Raw genomic sequence first — 13,706 nt, forward strand, 5'->3', positions numbered from 1 at the left:
ACCATTTAATGGCTCCGAGGGGACATTGTTCTTCCTGAGAATGGTTCACTGCTGAGCCAGTTTTCCCTGGCCATCCCAAGCGATCCTAACCAACAGTTTGGCTGAGGGCGCATCACGGTAGTGAATCCCTTGTGCAGTCTCCTGCAGTTACCCCGTGTGGGATTTCCCGGCCAGAGAATGTGAATGTAGAAGCCAGAGCATCCCTGTGACCACTACTCAGACCCTCTACTGCAATTCTGTGATAGACTAGCTTGCAAAAATGATCAAACCTCACCTCTAAATCAGGCATACTGGTAAACCCCTGTCTGGTCATCTCAGCACTTGGGAGTCTGAGGCAGGAGGATCAAGAATTCTTCCAGGCCTGCCTGGGCTACAGAGTGACATCCTGTCTCAAGAAACCCAAAACCAACTAAACAAACCAACAAAACAAGTAAATGAGCAAAGAGCAAAACAAAGAGGCCTCCCATGTCTTAGCTCCTGACCAAATCCCTGCTGGGTATGCTGCGATTCACTCTAAGCAAAGACAGAAAGTGATGCTGTGTGCATGGGGCTGGCAGAAAGAGTGCAGTTAAGGCTTCTGGTTTGGGTTCGTGGCTCCCACAGAACTTATTCTCTGGGTAGGTATCAAGTCCTGGGGGAGAAAGCACTCTGAGCCGCAACACTGGGGCCTGGTGAGCATCAATAGAGAAGGGAGCTATAACAAGAGTGTTAGCCATTCCTTCTAATGAGATGAATGAGGAGGTGCTTATACTTGAATAACCAGAGGCCAGGGAGTTCAGCAGCTCAGCACTAGCCTGCTTAGTGATGGCAGAGTGCCCACAGTGAACTCCATTCTGATCCATTAGCTGAGCTGGTACCACATCACAGCATCTGCGGAAAGGGAAATGCCTTGTTTGGGAGCATAGGTGTGTGCACTGGCCAGAGCCCATGCTGAAAGGTATATGTATCATGTTCTTGCCATAGTGCTCAGCTGGAAATGGGGGCAATAGAAAGTTGCTGCTGGAGTCAAGTTTCCCACCATTATATTAACTGAAAAAGCAAAATGCTATCTCAGCATAGATTAGATTAAAAACATTAGAAAATAAGACTGGTTAGCACTCATTTCAGAGAGCAATTCTGAAAGTTTACGTAAGGGAGCAGATTAAAGATGTCCCTGTGGAAAGAGAGGCAGGGACAAGGCAAATAGATAAGCCAATTACTTTCTAGACGTCTCTGACCACGTGCACCCATTTAAAACAAGGTGATAGTTATTTGAGCGACCAGCGTTAAGAATGAAAGCTGGTGTGTGGACATAGCTTGGTCCCATAATTTCCCACTCTAGTCTGAGAGGAGGAAACCATGAGTACAAATCTCCCACACCTTTGGGTTAAAAATGCTCATTTTTTTGTTTGCTTCTTTCTGCTTTCCTTCACAATTCATCCCAAGGTTTACATTCTCCTACATGAGATTAAAACCTCAGAAGGTGGGACATTAGTTATTTATTAGAAACTTGTAACCGAGTCTCAAGGTGGGCAGCCGAGCCCATTCTCCTGATGAACCAGGGTGAGAGGAGAGGGCTGAGGGAGCATTCTGCCTGTTTCTGAATCTACTTGCTTTCAGATATGAGCCACAAAGGGTATGGCTGAGCTAATAATGCTGATCCTGTATGCACAGCCTCTCCCTTGTGGCCCTAAAAGCCACCAAAGGCGTCTGGTACCTGAACCTGAACCCACAAGAGGCCAAGCTGGTCAGCCAAGGTCCCTGCCTAGGATGCATCACCGCAGAACAGACAGTGACAGCTAATTCTTAATATGCACATCTTGGCATTTGGGGTGAGAGATAAATAAATTATGGTGGTGACAGAATCACTCTGCTCCTGTAGAGAAATTTCTAAGGTGCCGCCTATGGGAGGGGCCCTATGGTAAGCATCTACCATGCATATTCTCTGACAATGATTGAAATTTGGACTTCAGAGCATGCTGGCTGTGGACAGGGACTGTTATTTTCATGTTGCTGCTGTTCATGTGTATGTAGTATTTGTTAATCATTTGGTCAGATTCACCTTCTTGGCTACTTTTGTTTTTTTTGTTTTTTGTTTTTTTTGTGCTCCCTTTTCTCCTTCTCCTCCTCCTTCTTCTTTAAACAGATAGCCTTACTTTGTAGCCTAGTCTCACTCTGTAACCCCAGCTGACCTTAAAGTCATGGCAATCCTCCAGCTTCAGCCTTTTCAGTCTTCCAAGTGCTGGGATTACAACGGGAATCATTATGTACTTCCATCACAGATTTAAAACAGCCACACCCTGCCCCCAGTTCTCAGGCCTGTGGCGGAAACAGGACGGTTTGGGTGTAAGAAAGTGGACAGTTGAGGTTTGAACCCAAGCAGGGTGACCCTGGAGTCTTCTGTCTGCATACCACTTTACACACTCCTAGACACACTGTGTGAATACTTCACTGTATACACCTGGAACCCAGGAATCAAAGCTTCTGTCTGACTGTGAGGACACTGCTGCCCATAAGTTGGGTCCTATCAGGGCCTGTGCCTGCGAACAGATGAGACCGCAGCCAGACCTGTCCCATCCTTCCAGACAGGGACAAGCCTGGCAGAGAGCTCTCCATGGTGCTGAAACATGACTCCTCACTGTCACGGGCAATCCTGGTGCTTAGAGAGGTTTTCTCCACACTCTGTAGGGTGTTAGACTTGCCCTGCAAACCTTCCGGAACAGGAGTGAGTCCCATGAGTCAGGTGGTCCTCTCCAGCAATGCACAGGCATTCAGATTCAGTACCTTCCAAAGGGCTCCCCAAGAACTGGGGCACCTCACCAAATCAGACCAGCCTATTGCAATAAGGCTCACCATCTTCTATTTCTCAGAGCCCCTCTGTGGCCACCCATCCTTCTTGGGGCAAAAAAACTGGACTCCCTGTAACCCAGCATAACATACAAGTCTCTCATGACTTGTTTTCCCCTCCCCTCACTCAGCATTCATGTTTTCACATGTGTGTGCTCACGTGTGCCATCCCAATAATTTGCTGCTTACTCTTCCACATCATCTTCCTGGTTAGCACCCACTCATCTTCTAGAGGGATAAAAAGTGAAGTAAGGGAAGAGTCTGCACAAATGTCAACCAACTAATTAAATAAGAAATAAGAATAAATGACTAATGGTGGTAGTTGACAAGAGCCTCTGCTTGGTCTTCTCATGACGAGCACAGGTGATGGGTGTGAACCAGTCACAGAAGTGAGGCACACTCCAATTCAAATGCAACATGGATTTTCTATTGGCCAGAGGAGGAAGGGTTGGTTTTCTGGGGTGTGGGAGTCCCAATGGGTTGTCTCAGTTCCCACACCTCTAGAAGATGGGTGGGTACCCCTGAGGAAGATGAGGTGGAATGTGCTACAGACAGAGAGGAGCGAGAGCTAAGGCAGGAAGCAGCAAATTATTTGGACAGCATATGTATGTGGGTATGGTCCTTCCCTTGCCCCCGGCCACCATGACTAGGAAGATGAGTTCCATCTCACGTACCAGCTCTGGAGTGAAGGGTTACAAGTACAAGGATATAGCCCAACCCTACTAGAGCTCAAGTAAACTAACGAATTGTCATAGACAGAAATTATACTCATGGAGAGACTCCTGCCAATGATTAGTGAGCCTCTTACTTGACTTTCTCGTTTGCATCACCAACTTTCTAAACACCGATGCCATTTTTCTCATCTTGTTAAGTACCCTGGCATCTTGGCAGAGCTCCCATGCCAGTGACTGTACTGGACAGAAAACACCCACAGCGGACATGCTGTCAGGGAGAGGTCCAGAGAGGAGTTCTGCAATTGGTTCGCTACAGAAAGTCCTGTTGTGAGGAACATTCTAGAGCTCTACAGAGAGGAGATGGTAAAATGGATGGAGGGCAAGCAGGTGCTCATTATCAGTTTGTCCAAGGAATGTGGTCATCTCAACAGTTGCTCTGAGTAGTGTGGTGAGTGGGAAGGCCAGGGCGGAAGAGGAGGCCTAGCCATGACTCCTAGACTCCTATATGGAGCTGGAAGCATAGTACTAAGGGCAGCCCAAGTCCCAACTGGCCATGTATGAGCTGAGTGACCTTTGAGCAGGTGAAATAACCTCACTGGCCTCGTTTTTCTCATCAGTGGCCAAGTGAGAAAACTACATCAGAAAGCTATTGCAAAAATCAACTGCTCTATCCAGCCTCTAGGACTTCTTGGCTAAGATCAAGTGTACTATTTGTTCTTATCGCTTCAGTATCTGATATGTCCTCTATCTAAGAATTGAACGGATTTTTGCAGCTACACATTAACTTGGTATTACAGCACTTGCAGGAATGGCAAGGTGTGTGTGTGTGTGTGTGTGTGTGTGTGTGTGTGTGTGTGTGTGTGTGTGTGTAACCTAAATAAATTAAGCAAGCTATATAAATGAATCTGATCAATATCTGGTATCTGGTGAGTGCTAAGAGTACAAGAACTGTATGCATGTTCAACACATATCCAGTCACATAAACACAGTGCACACCAGCTCATGTGCACACACAGAGGCTTGTCATGATGTACATGGAATGTCCTTTCATCTACTCTCCAGCTGGCCAAATCTGAAATCTACACTGTCCGTGTATTGACCCTGATTCCTTTCCAAGTAATTCTAAGGCACATGTAGCCATCATAGTTGTATGGGTGGGGCTACCAACCCAATCTGTCCATGCAACCTCACTACTCTGCCCATCAAGGGTCCAAGAGTGGGAGTGATTTGACTGAATATCCAGCCAGGCTTCTCTCCACCTGCCAAGACTCTGCTGTGCTGTGCTGTGCAAGATGAAAGACCCCGGAACCAAGTTATTACAAACAGCTCTGATAGCTGAATTCCCTGGAGGCAGATACCAAATGATTCCCTGCATTTCACTTATGATGATCAAGGCATCAACTATACTGATGACAGGGCTGTTTGTATTAGAATTCATTTAGATAAAACTATTTCTCCAAGCATGACTGACTATTAAAAAAAAATGTAGCATACTGGGTCTTAAAAGAGTCATATTTATAGAGGTTTAGTGTTTTCCAGAAGATGAGAAGACAGAGTTCCATTGAGAAGCCTTCTGGAGAAGCCAATTAGAAAGACTGAAGAAGAGCCTGAGCCATTCAGTGGAGCAGCTTCATCCCTACGCCAGCATCAAGGGGGCAGGGCTAGGTACCTCTCTCTATGGGAAGCAGCAGTCCCAGAGGGCGGGATAAAGCACAGCACAGCCTTGGGTGGGTTGTTCTGCCTGAGATCAATCAAGCCCAGACAAGGCTCTGTGCCTAAAATTCTTCCAGGGCTGTGAAACCCCAGGGAAATCTGGTGACCCTGTCCGTTTGCACAGGGTGTCGAGTGTCTGCCAGACCAGCACAGATACTCTCGGTGCCATCCAGGTGGGGCACCAGCTACCCTTGGCCACCCTGCTCAGAAGGGTAGCCTCTAAAATGTGAGGCCCCACCCTTGAGAAAGGTTCTATGATGGGAGATTTTCAGCACACAGAAGGCAGTGGGAAACAAGGGATGTTGGCGGGTGTGCTCCAGGCTTGTCCTCTGCCTGCTTCAGCCAGAGATGGTCTCTAGAGACTGGCTCTGGAGAAGGAGGCCAGGTTTAATTCAGACTAAGCTTGCGACTATTCTAAAATCCCTTCATTTGGCCATTTCGGCACCTACGGTGGGGCAACTGCTGGCTGCATGGCTGAAGGGAAAGCTCCACCAGGCACTGCCACAGTCTCCATAACCTGTGTGCTGGAGATCCCAGTCTGTCCTAGGCTCTGGGTCTGACAGCACTCATCACACTGTCCCTAGAATTGAGCACAGTCTCTGGCACACACAAAGCATGATGCTGAAATCTTCTGGGATGTTGTCGTCCAGATGCACAGTCGGACCATACCCACAGCCACAGAGTCCACACACCAAGGAGAAGATGGGAAGAAACCCACCTTCGAAGTGCATTTTCCTGGCAGACACTCCGAATAAGCCACACTCTCCTGCTGTGCTGCTCGTGGGACATTTCTCACATCTGGCCCTTTGATAAACTTCCACCCATTGCTAAGACACACTGTGTGGGTGTTCTGCAGGGACTGGCATGCAGTTGCACTCAGGGTCCCTCCACCCATACAGCTGAACTCTGATCACATGCCTGTGTGGGTTCAGGCATTTTTATACAACGTTCCTTTTTCACAACACAATTCACAGAAAAGTCTCTCACTGCTTCTACAAAGTTTCTCTACATCTTGCTAAACTGTACAACTCCATTTTGGCTCCCAGACAACTGTCTCCACACCCTCCACTGTCAGTCAGAGGATGGCTCAAGCCCTGTACTGATTGGCAGCCATGAGGACCTGTCACTATCGTGAATATCAACACTCAAAAGAAACGTGAGATCCAAAGTCAGGACTACCACTGGCCCCGACACGACCTTTATCCACTCAGGATCAATACTTCATTAAGTGGGGCCTCCGAAGTGTGACGAGGCTGAGAAAATGCCAGCCCTGTGGTCCATATCCTGCCATGGCATTTGGAGCTGTCTGTAGTTGAAACTCAGTACTTATTAAGCACCCCTGGGCTCCCTGCGGGTGCTCAGAATCCCTAGTCAGGATCTGCGTGCCCCAGGACACTGAAAAGGATAGGATTCTCCAGCGGATGTCCAGCTTGCTGCTGATCTCCAAGCCCCGTGCCTCCTGCCTTTCTTCTTCCAGCTGCTTCAGATTTGCAAAGTGTCCCTTCTCTCCGGGGGATTCTGGGACACTTTCAAAGTTGAACTTGTCCACTTGAATAGCCATTCTGAGAGAAGAAAGAAAACAACGGAGAATTAATCAGTTAGGGCAATTTCTTCCCAGAGCTGCTGGAGAGTCAGCACATGCCAGCATGAGACAGTCGGATGAACCATTATCGCTGGTAATTCCTAACAGATTCATTCCCCGAAAATGAAATAATGACTCCCAAGGTGGCCCTGACTGCAGAACTGGCTCGACACACACTTCCAAAAGAGGTGCAGCCATAGGTTTAGACTTCGGAGAAGTCTTGCATCGCCCCAGACTACGGGTTTCCATTCTATAATGGGGTGTGGCAGAATGGACCCCGAATGCTGTTCATACAGTGCTCTGGGTCATGACTTAGGCTCCTTTCTGGATATTCACAGAGCATGCTGGCATGACTGGGCCCTGGGGACCTTGCTCTGCACTCTACACTCTGCCTGACGTGACTCCACAGTGCAGCCAAACGGGCTCAGGAGCTGACCCACACACCCTGGCCACAGTTGCCACAACCCCTACCCTCCAGGTGTAGCTTCCCAGCCACAGACCTGGGGGTCCTCTGTTCCGCTCTCTGATCAAAGCCACCTCTCCTCAACAGGACATGCTCACTGCTTTCTGGGCCCTTTGACCTTCTATGCATTTCTAGAATGCAGGAGCCTCTCTGCCTTAAGTCTTTAGCTTTAGAATGTTCTGAGGCAGGGCATGGCTGAGCCTTCCTCACTCCTGAAGCAGGAGCTGGAAAGCCCCTCCCCAGCTCACCCCAGCCACAGCAGCCTATCCTCTATTATTCTCTCCTGCAGCATTCCATTTATTTCTGGCAGGGCATTTATCATGAGCTTAAAGATTTATCTCTGAGTTAGTTAACTGTATCTCAATTCTACTAAAATTGAGCTCCATAGGGGCAGAGCTGCACTCGGTCTTGGTGACCAGGCTCCCCAGGTATAGGATAACGTCCAGGACACAGTAATGACTCGGTAAGTAATTGCCAAGATGGATGAAGGAGCAGATGAAAAACCTCCCCCGACACTACAAGTCAACAGTCTTCCCCATTGTCTCTGTACTCTGGCTGATACTCTGATCTGTTATCAGTCCCTACCGTGGAGCAGGAGTTGGTTACCTGATGTCTAAAACGTCACCTCTTGGCCTAATCAAGCCTATAACAGGTGCTCAATAAAGGTACGCTATGTGGATGTTAATAGGAAGGTAGAGAGGAAGGAGTCTTCATGAGGACTCCTAAGCTGTGGCTCCAACCCAAACACGACTCAGAATGAACCAGCTGAACCAGCTGACGGGGAAAAGTGGATGCTGATGGTATTGTTAGACTCTGAGTGGCCATGTTTGTCAGCAAAACCATGATCACCTTTGTAGCTTTTCCAGATGTACATCACACCCAATGATCTAGTCTCAAGACCTATGCTGGCTCCAGAAAGGGCTGAAGAGTCAATACATTCACGGCACTAGGCTCAGAGCTTGACCCGAAAGACTGGTGACCCAGGGGCTTGAGGCACCACTGGGTAAACACAGTCCATGCAGATAGCAAGAACACCCCCTAAAGTGAAATACACTTTTGTGGGGTTTTTCCTAAGCAGTCTATCATGAAATCTTAGAAAACAGACAAGTGCAAAAAAAGGGAAAGTAAAGACTAAGAATGTAAGATCCTAAAAGCTACACTTTAGTTCCATAATCTCTTTCTGAAGTATTGATATTTTAATGTGATTAAAATTTTTTTTCTGCACATCTAGGTAAGTCAGAGGAGTCACTGTATCCACAACACACGTGCATGGAAGTCATCACAGTCTCTTAACAGAGAATTCTATGAACATACTTACACCATTAAAAATTAGTCCACATAGCTAGGGTATGCTCTCAGAAGGCTGAAGCAGGGTGACTGTGACTTCAAGCCTAGCTTGGACTACAGAGCAAGTTCAAGGACAGCCCAGGCTATGTAGTGAGACTATCTTTTAAAAAAATGTGGGGATGATGGTAGTAGTATGGTGACCAGGTAAAAGCACTAAAAAATAATCTTAAAGAAGCATTTGCTACATAAATATGATGGCCTGAGTTTGAGTCATGGATCCCATGGTGGGAGGAAAAAACTAACTTCCAAAAGGGGTCCTCACCTCCACAGGTGTGTGGGGTATGCACCTGGACCCATGTACGCATCATACAAACACCAAACAAACAAAGAAATGTGTGTATCTCATTGGCCCAGCATTTACCTAGCATGAACAAGATCTTGGTATTGGTCCCTAGAACCATTTTTTACAAGTTTGCAAAATGTGGTATAAGAGTCTTAATACTCCCGTTTTTCAAACTCTCATATATTTCTCATTTAAAAAAAAAAGAATTACTATTGTTAAGGTGTCTTGCCAGCTGTCTGTATTATTATTGTCTTGTCCTCACTGAGTAACTTGGATGACTTTGAGCAGTATCAAGCTTGTGCCAACTCTACACACCCTGAAGGCCTGAGAAGTCCCTGCCTGTCTGCACCCAACCCTCATGACCTGATCTTGGTCGTTATTGGGGGCCATTTTTGTAGATTCACTATTCAGTGCTAGCTCCATTCAGTAAATGTGGAAGTCGCCAGCACAGAGCTCCAGAATACTCCCCTAGACACTGGTCAACACTTATCTAAAATTTGCACACAGCTATTCTGTATCAAAGGGAAAACCTACTCTGTGTCTCCCGTGGCTGGCATCTGATGCTGATCCCGCAACCCCCCCCCCCCCCCCGGAAGCATGAGGACAAGGAGGTAGGGGCATCTCTGGCGAGAGAAGCACAAGCCACTACCTCACATTCCCACATACATGAGTACCAAGGAAGCAGCTTTCCCATTGGGGCAGGGCCACTAGCTTGCAGCCCAAGAGGGTACCAAGTGAACAAAGGCAGGGCAACGGGGCACATGGCCTTGCTCCCCACAGTCTTTGTGGTGCAGCAGAAGAGAAGAAGGGACAGGACTAGACAGGAGTTCAAGTGTAGGAAGGGACACCACAGACGCGGGGTTGTTTCTCACGGGTGGGGAGCTATATGGAGGGGAAGCGGGGGACCTGGGGTCACACAGTCTGGACTCCAGCTCCTTTCACAGAGAAGCTGGGTCACCAGAGACAGCCACACAATTGTCTTCACACCTTGGACCTCCCACATTGCAGGATCTGGGAGCACTCACTCGGCTCATTTGGTGTAACTGATCCTCAAAAACATTCTTCTAGCTGTTATTTTATTTGAGTAATGAAAATGGTTTAAAATGGACTATGGCAATGGCAGCATGGCTCTCTGAATGCATCGGAATGCTGTACACTTCAGGTGGATGGACAGTATGGTACGTCAACAGGGCTTTTGTGAGAAAATATGGCTATTACAGGACCTTGTGCTAATGATCAAGTGGGCTAGATCAAAGATGTTTTGTGTGGTATAAAACGCCACACAAATGCTAATGGACCTATGTAGGATTGCCCCTCACTGTCCTGCAATCATAGGCATCGTTCCACTGAAGTTCATATCAGGTGTCTGTTTCCCACTGCATTCACCCTTTTCTCAAACGATGCTGTTTTCTTCAACTTGGTGCTCCCAGAGCCCAGCACAAAGCAGACGCTGGACAAAGATGGCCCAAGGAGCAGCTGGCCACATAGTCACAACTATGACGGCTGGTTGTTTCTTCCATCCAGGAAACCTCCCTGCACTGCCCAGATCGGTTGTTTCTAAATGGAGCTTTGTGGCTCTCCCCAGTCTGCTTAAGGATTCTGCAGATGTCAGTATGGAGATTAAAATGTCAGCAGGACTCTTGGCAAGTTTTCTGTTATTCCCGGGAAGTCTGAGAATGCCTGGGTCTCCTTGAAATTCACTGTGCCTTTGGACAGGTCACTGGTCTATGCAGAGTCATTTTACCTAAGTGAGGCCAGCCAGGCCAGGGCATGTGCAGCGCAGCAGAGATGTCCCTCCAGCTTCTGAATGACGACAGAAAACCAACTGTTTGGAAGGCTCTCTGCCTTATACGACTAAGGGGGCCTGAGTGCGACTAGCCTTTCCACTGAGCGTGGATAGAATTGAGACAGGGTCCAGAACATCTCCCAAGGGAGGCCAGAGGAACACCAGGTGCATGGCGGGATCCAAGTAAGTTCCTGCTTCCTCCCACCATTCCAGTGACACACAGATACTGTCTAGAGACCATGAGCCTAAAGCTAGGACTAGAAAACATCTCCATGGCAAGAAGGCAACCTTACTTTTTGAACCTCGTGCTGACACAGAGAACGGAGTAGCTGGAATCGAGTTAGCTCACACCAGATAGGACCAGGACATACACGGCATACTATCCTCTCATACTAGACCCAAGAAGATCCAGAGAGAGAAGACTTAGAGAGCATGAGGCAGCTTATTCTCTAAGATGGAGCTGGAGAAAGAAGGCAAGCATGCTCCATGGAAGGTTCTGAGCTCTGGCTTTAAGAACCTGTGTTTCATTCATCATGTTAATCAGAAGCCATAGAACCAGGCTGGTGGGATGGCTCAGCAGACAAAAGCACTTGCCCCCAAGCCTGACCATCTGAGTTCAATCCTTGGGACCACGTGGGAGAAGGATAGAACTGACTCCTGCAAGCTGTCCCAGGACTCCACATGCATGCATGTCGTGGTATTTGTGTGTCCACAAAAACGAATGTATGCATAGGATACAAAAGCTATACAAATGCACACACTTATGCATGAAAAATAAATAAGTAAATGTAAAGAAGATGCCAAACGACCAACAGAACCAAAATCACAAGGTGGTCTTTTTTTTCTTTTTCTAGAACAACTATAGATGCTAAACCCAACATACCATATCCATGGGTCCTGCCATGTGCCAAACCCAAAGGTAAATGAAAACACAACAAAGGATGCAAGAACCATACAGTTCCCGCTGTCCACGCTCCATGGAAATTATGAAAATCCCCTGTGAGTGGGAAGTGAATCTACCAAGCCTGCCAGGATGTATCAGGGCTCTTGTACAGAAATCTTTCAGTACTAGGACACAAATTCTGCTGCATGTTGCCACTTAAGTACGGCCCCTGACAGACTGATACAGCAGCAGCAAGGCATAGGACAGACCTGGGTGAGCAAACAGCTACCAGAAGCTCACTGCCTGTGCTACATATGCCCCGCCCCAGAGCTACCATTCCCATCCCAACATGCTCAGTTCCCACTATCCCATCACTCCATTCTCATACCACCCCACCATCATGGATTATACCCAATGGAAGAGGAAACTGAGGTCTAAGTTGTGTGTAGTCACAGGAACAGAACTACATAGGGGGTCATTAGAGCTCTGGAGAGATAGGCATGCTCCTGTATCCAGTATAGCAAAGCCTTCCCGAGACACTTGGCTGTGCCCTGACACCATCACAGGTACCTAGCCAAGGTCCACTTGGTCCCTAGCATTGATCCCAGATGTGCACAGGGTACCACGGGTTACTGCTGCCGGGATTGCTGAGACCTAGAGAAATATCCCGGGTCACATAGCCACTTAAGACTGTGAGTCTTAAATGACACACATATACCAAAATGGAGATGGCCAGGCTTCGTTGAGGCCATGTGTTCTTTTCTTATTGTTGCTGTTTAGGAGCGCTCCTTTTGGAAGGGCTGGCTGTGCCCTGCTGTTGATACTCTGGCACATGTTCTCATTGGCATCCCTCCCAATAAATTAAACACCATCCCAAGTCTGCTTCTCGCCAGAACCCCTTCCCTCCCACCTGCCCCTGGCCCTGCCCTCCACAGCCAGCTGGGAGCCGTGGCTCACACTGGCCTGATCATTCTCCTTCACCTCAAAGCCTGAACGGGGGCCAGCTGTGTGTGCCTGCCCCTGCTGTATCTCACCTTTGTGGGCCTGTGCCCTCTCCACCCCCCTCCTCCCCATGCCTGGCCCAGGCCTCAGCCTCCTCCCCTGCAGTCTCTTATGAAGGCCTCATCATGGGAACCCTAAGCTCTGGCCTCCCCCTTGCCGGCCTTCTTTACACAGCAACTACTAATTTCCCTTCAGCAGGACTTGCATCACATACATGATTTGCTGGCCTGGGTTGGGAATGCGGGGGAGGGTGATGGAGTGAGAGAAGGAGGAGCATACTCCAAAGGGCTTGGGCAAAGATCAATCTGGAGTACTTGCCGAGGCCCAATTTTCAACCAAAATATCCCAAGCCTTGAGATTCTCAGAGGGATCCACAAATTGGAAACTGCCTAATTAGCATGTGTATAAGATAGCATCCTCATTACCATCAACAAATAGCGTAAATACCAAATATATTTATAGGATATAGATATGTAGTAAGGCGATACAGATTTAGAAAATAAAATTTTGAATACATATCTAGAAAGTCAAAATTCATTTTGAGAAGTATGGTGCAAGGGAAAAATTAGAATGAAAAGACACACTGAGAGGAGGCTCCATTTCTGAAGAGATACACAGGCTCTTTCTATGGACCAGGCACAGTTAGCTCTTTTGGGACATTCACTACTCATCCCAGAGCTTGGGACAGCCCATCGGGCAGAACACTATATATTCAGCACCCTCACTCAGCTCTCTGAGGCCCTGGGTGGCAGGCACTGCCATGCTCCCACTCTACCGTGGAGGAAACTAGGATGCCTGAGGACCACACAGCTATTGAGGAACATGGTGGACAGACAGGGAACATGGAGGGCAGATGCAAGTTTCCCGCAGTGACGACTATACACCAAGATCCCACAAATGGCAGGCTGGGGAGGGGGAGTTAGAACTGGAGGAAGGTAGTCCCAGCACAGGCTGAATGGAGTCCTGAACCAGACCGTGGGGAGGAGCGGCAGGGAGCAGCAGCAGACAGGAGTCCACACCGAGGCCTTCCAGCAGTACTAGAAGCGAGTGCCATATCACGGTTGTAGCTACGGCCACAGAAAGGTCTAGACGGGACCAGACTCTCCCTTTGGAGCTGGAGGGGAGTGGCTGGCTCTGGGGTTAACTT

General features: G+C 48.1%; 1 protein-coding gene across 4 annotated transcripts in view; it reads right to left on the minus strand.

Moving 5' to 3' along the window:
• Trappc9 (trafficking protein particle complex subunit 9) overlaps positions 1 to 13,706 on the minus strand; it is a 489,946-nt gene that overhangs the window by 105,587 nt on the left and 370,653 nt on the right. For all 4 annotated transcript variants that reach the window (XM_076556025.1, XM_076556023.1, XM_076556024.1 and 1 more), the window contains one exon: positions 6,622 to 6,775. In XM_076556025.1, the coding sequence (XP_076412140.1) occupies positions 6,622 to 6,775 (154 nt within the window). The remainder of the gene's footprint in view (positions 1 to 6,621; positions 6,776 to 13,706) is intronic.

The sequence above is a fragment of the Peromyscus maniculatus genome, chromosome 20, assembly GCF_049852395.1.
Source record: "Peromyscus maniculatus bairdii isolate BWxNUB_F1_BW_parent chromosome 20, HU_Pman_BW_mat_3.1, whole genome shotgun sequence".
NCBI classification, from domain to species: domain Eukaryota; kingdom Metazoa; phylum Chordata; class Mammalia; order Rodentia; family Cricetidae; genus Peromyscus; species Peromyscus maniculatus.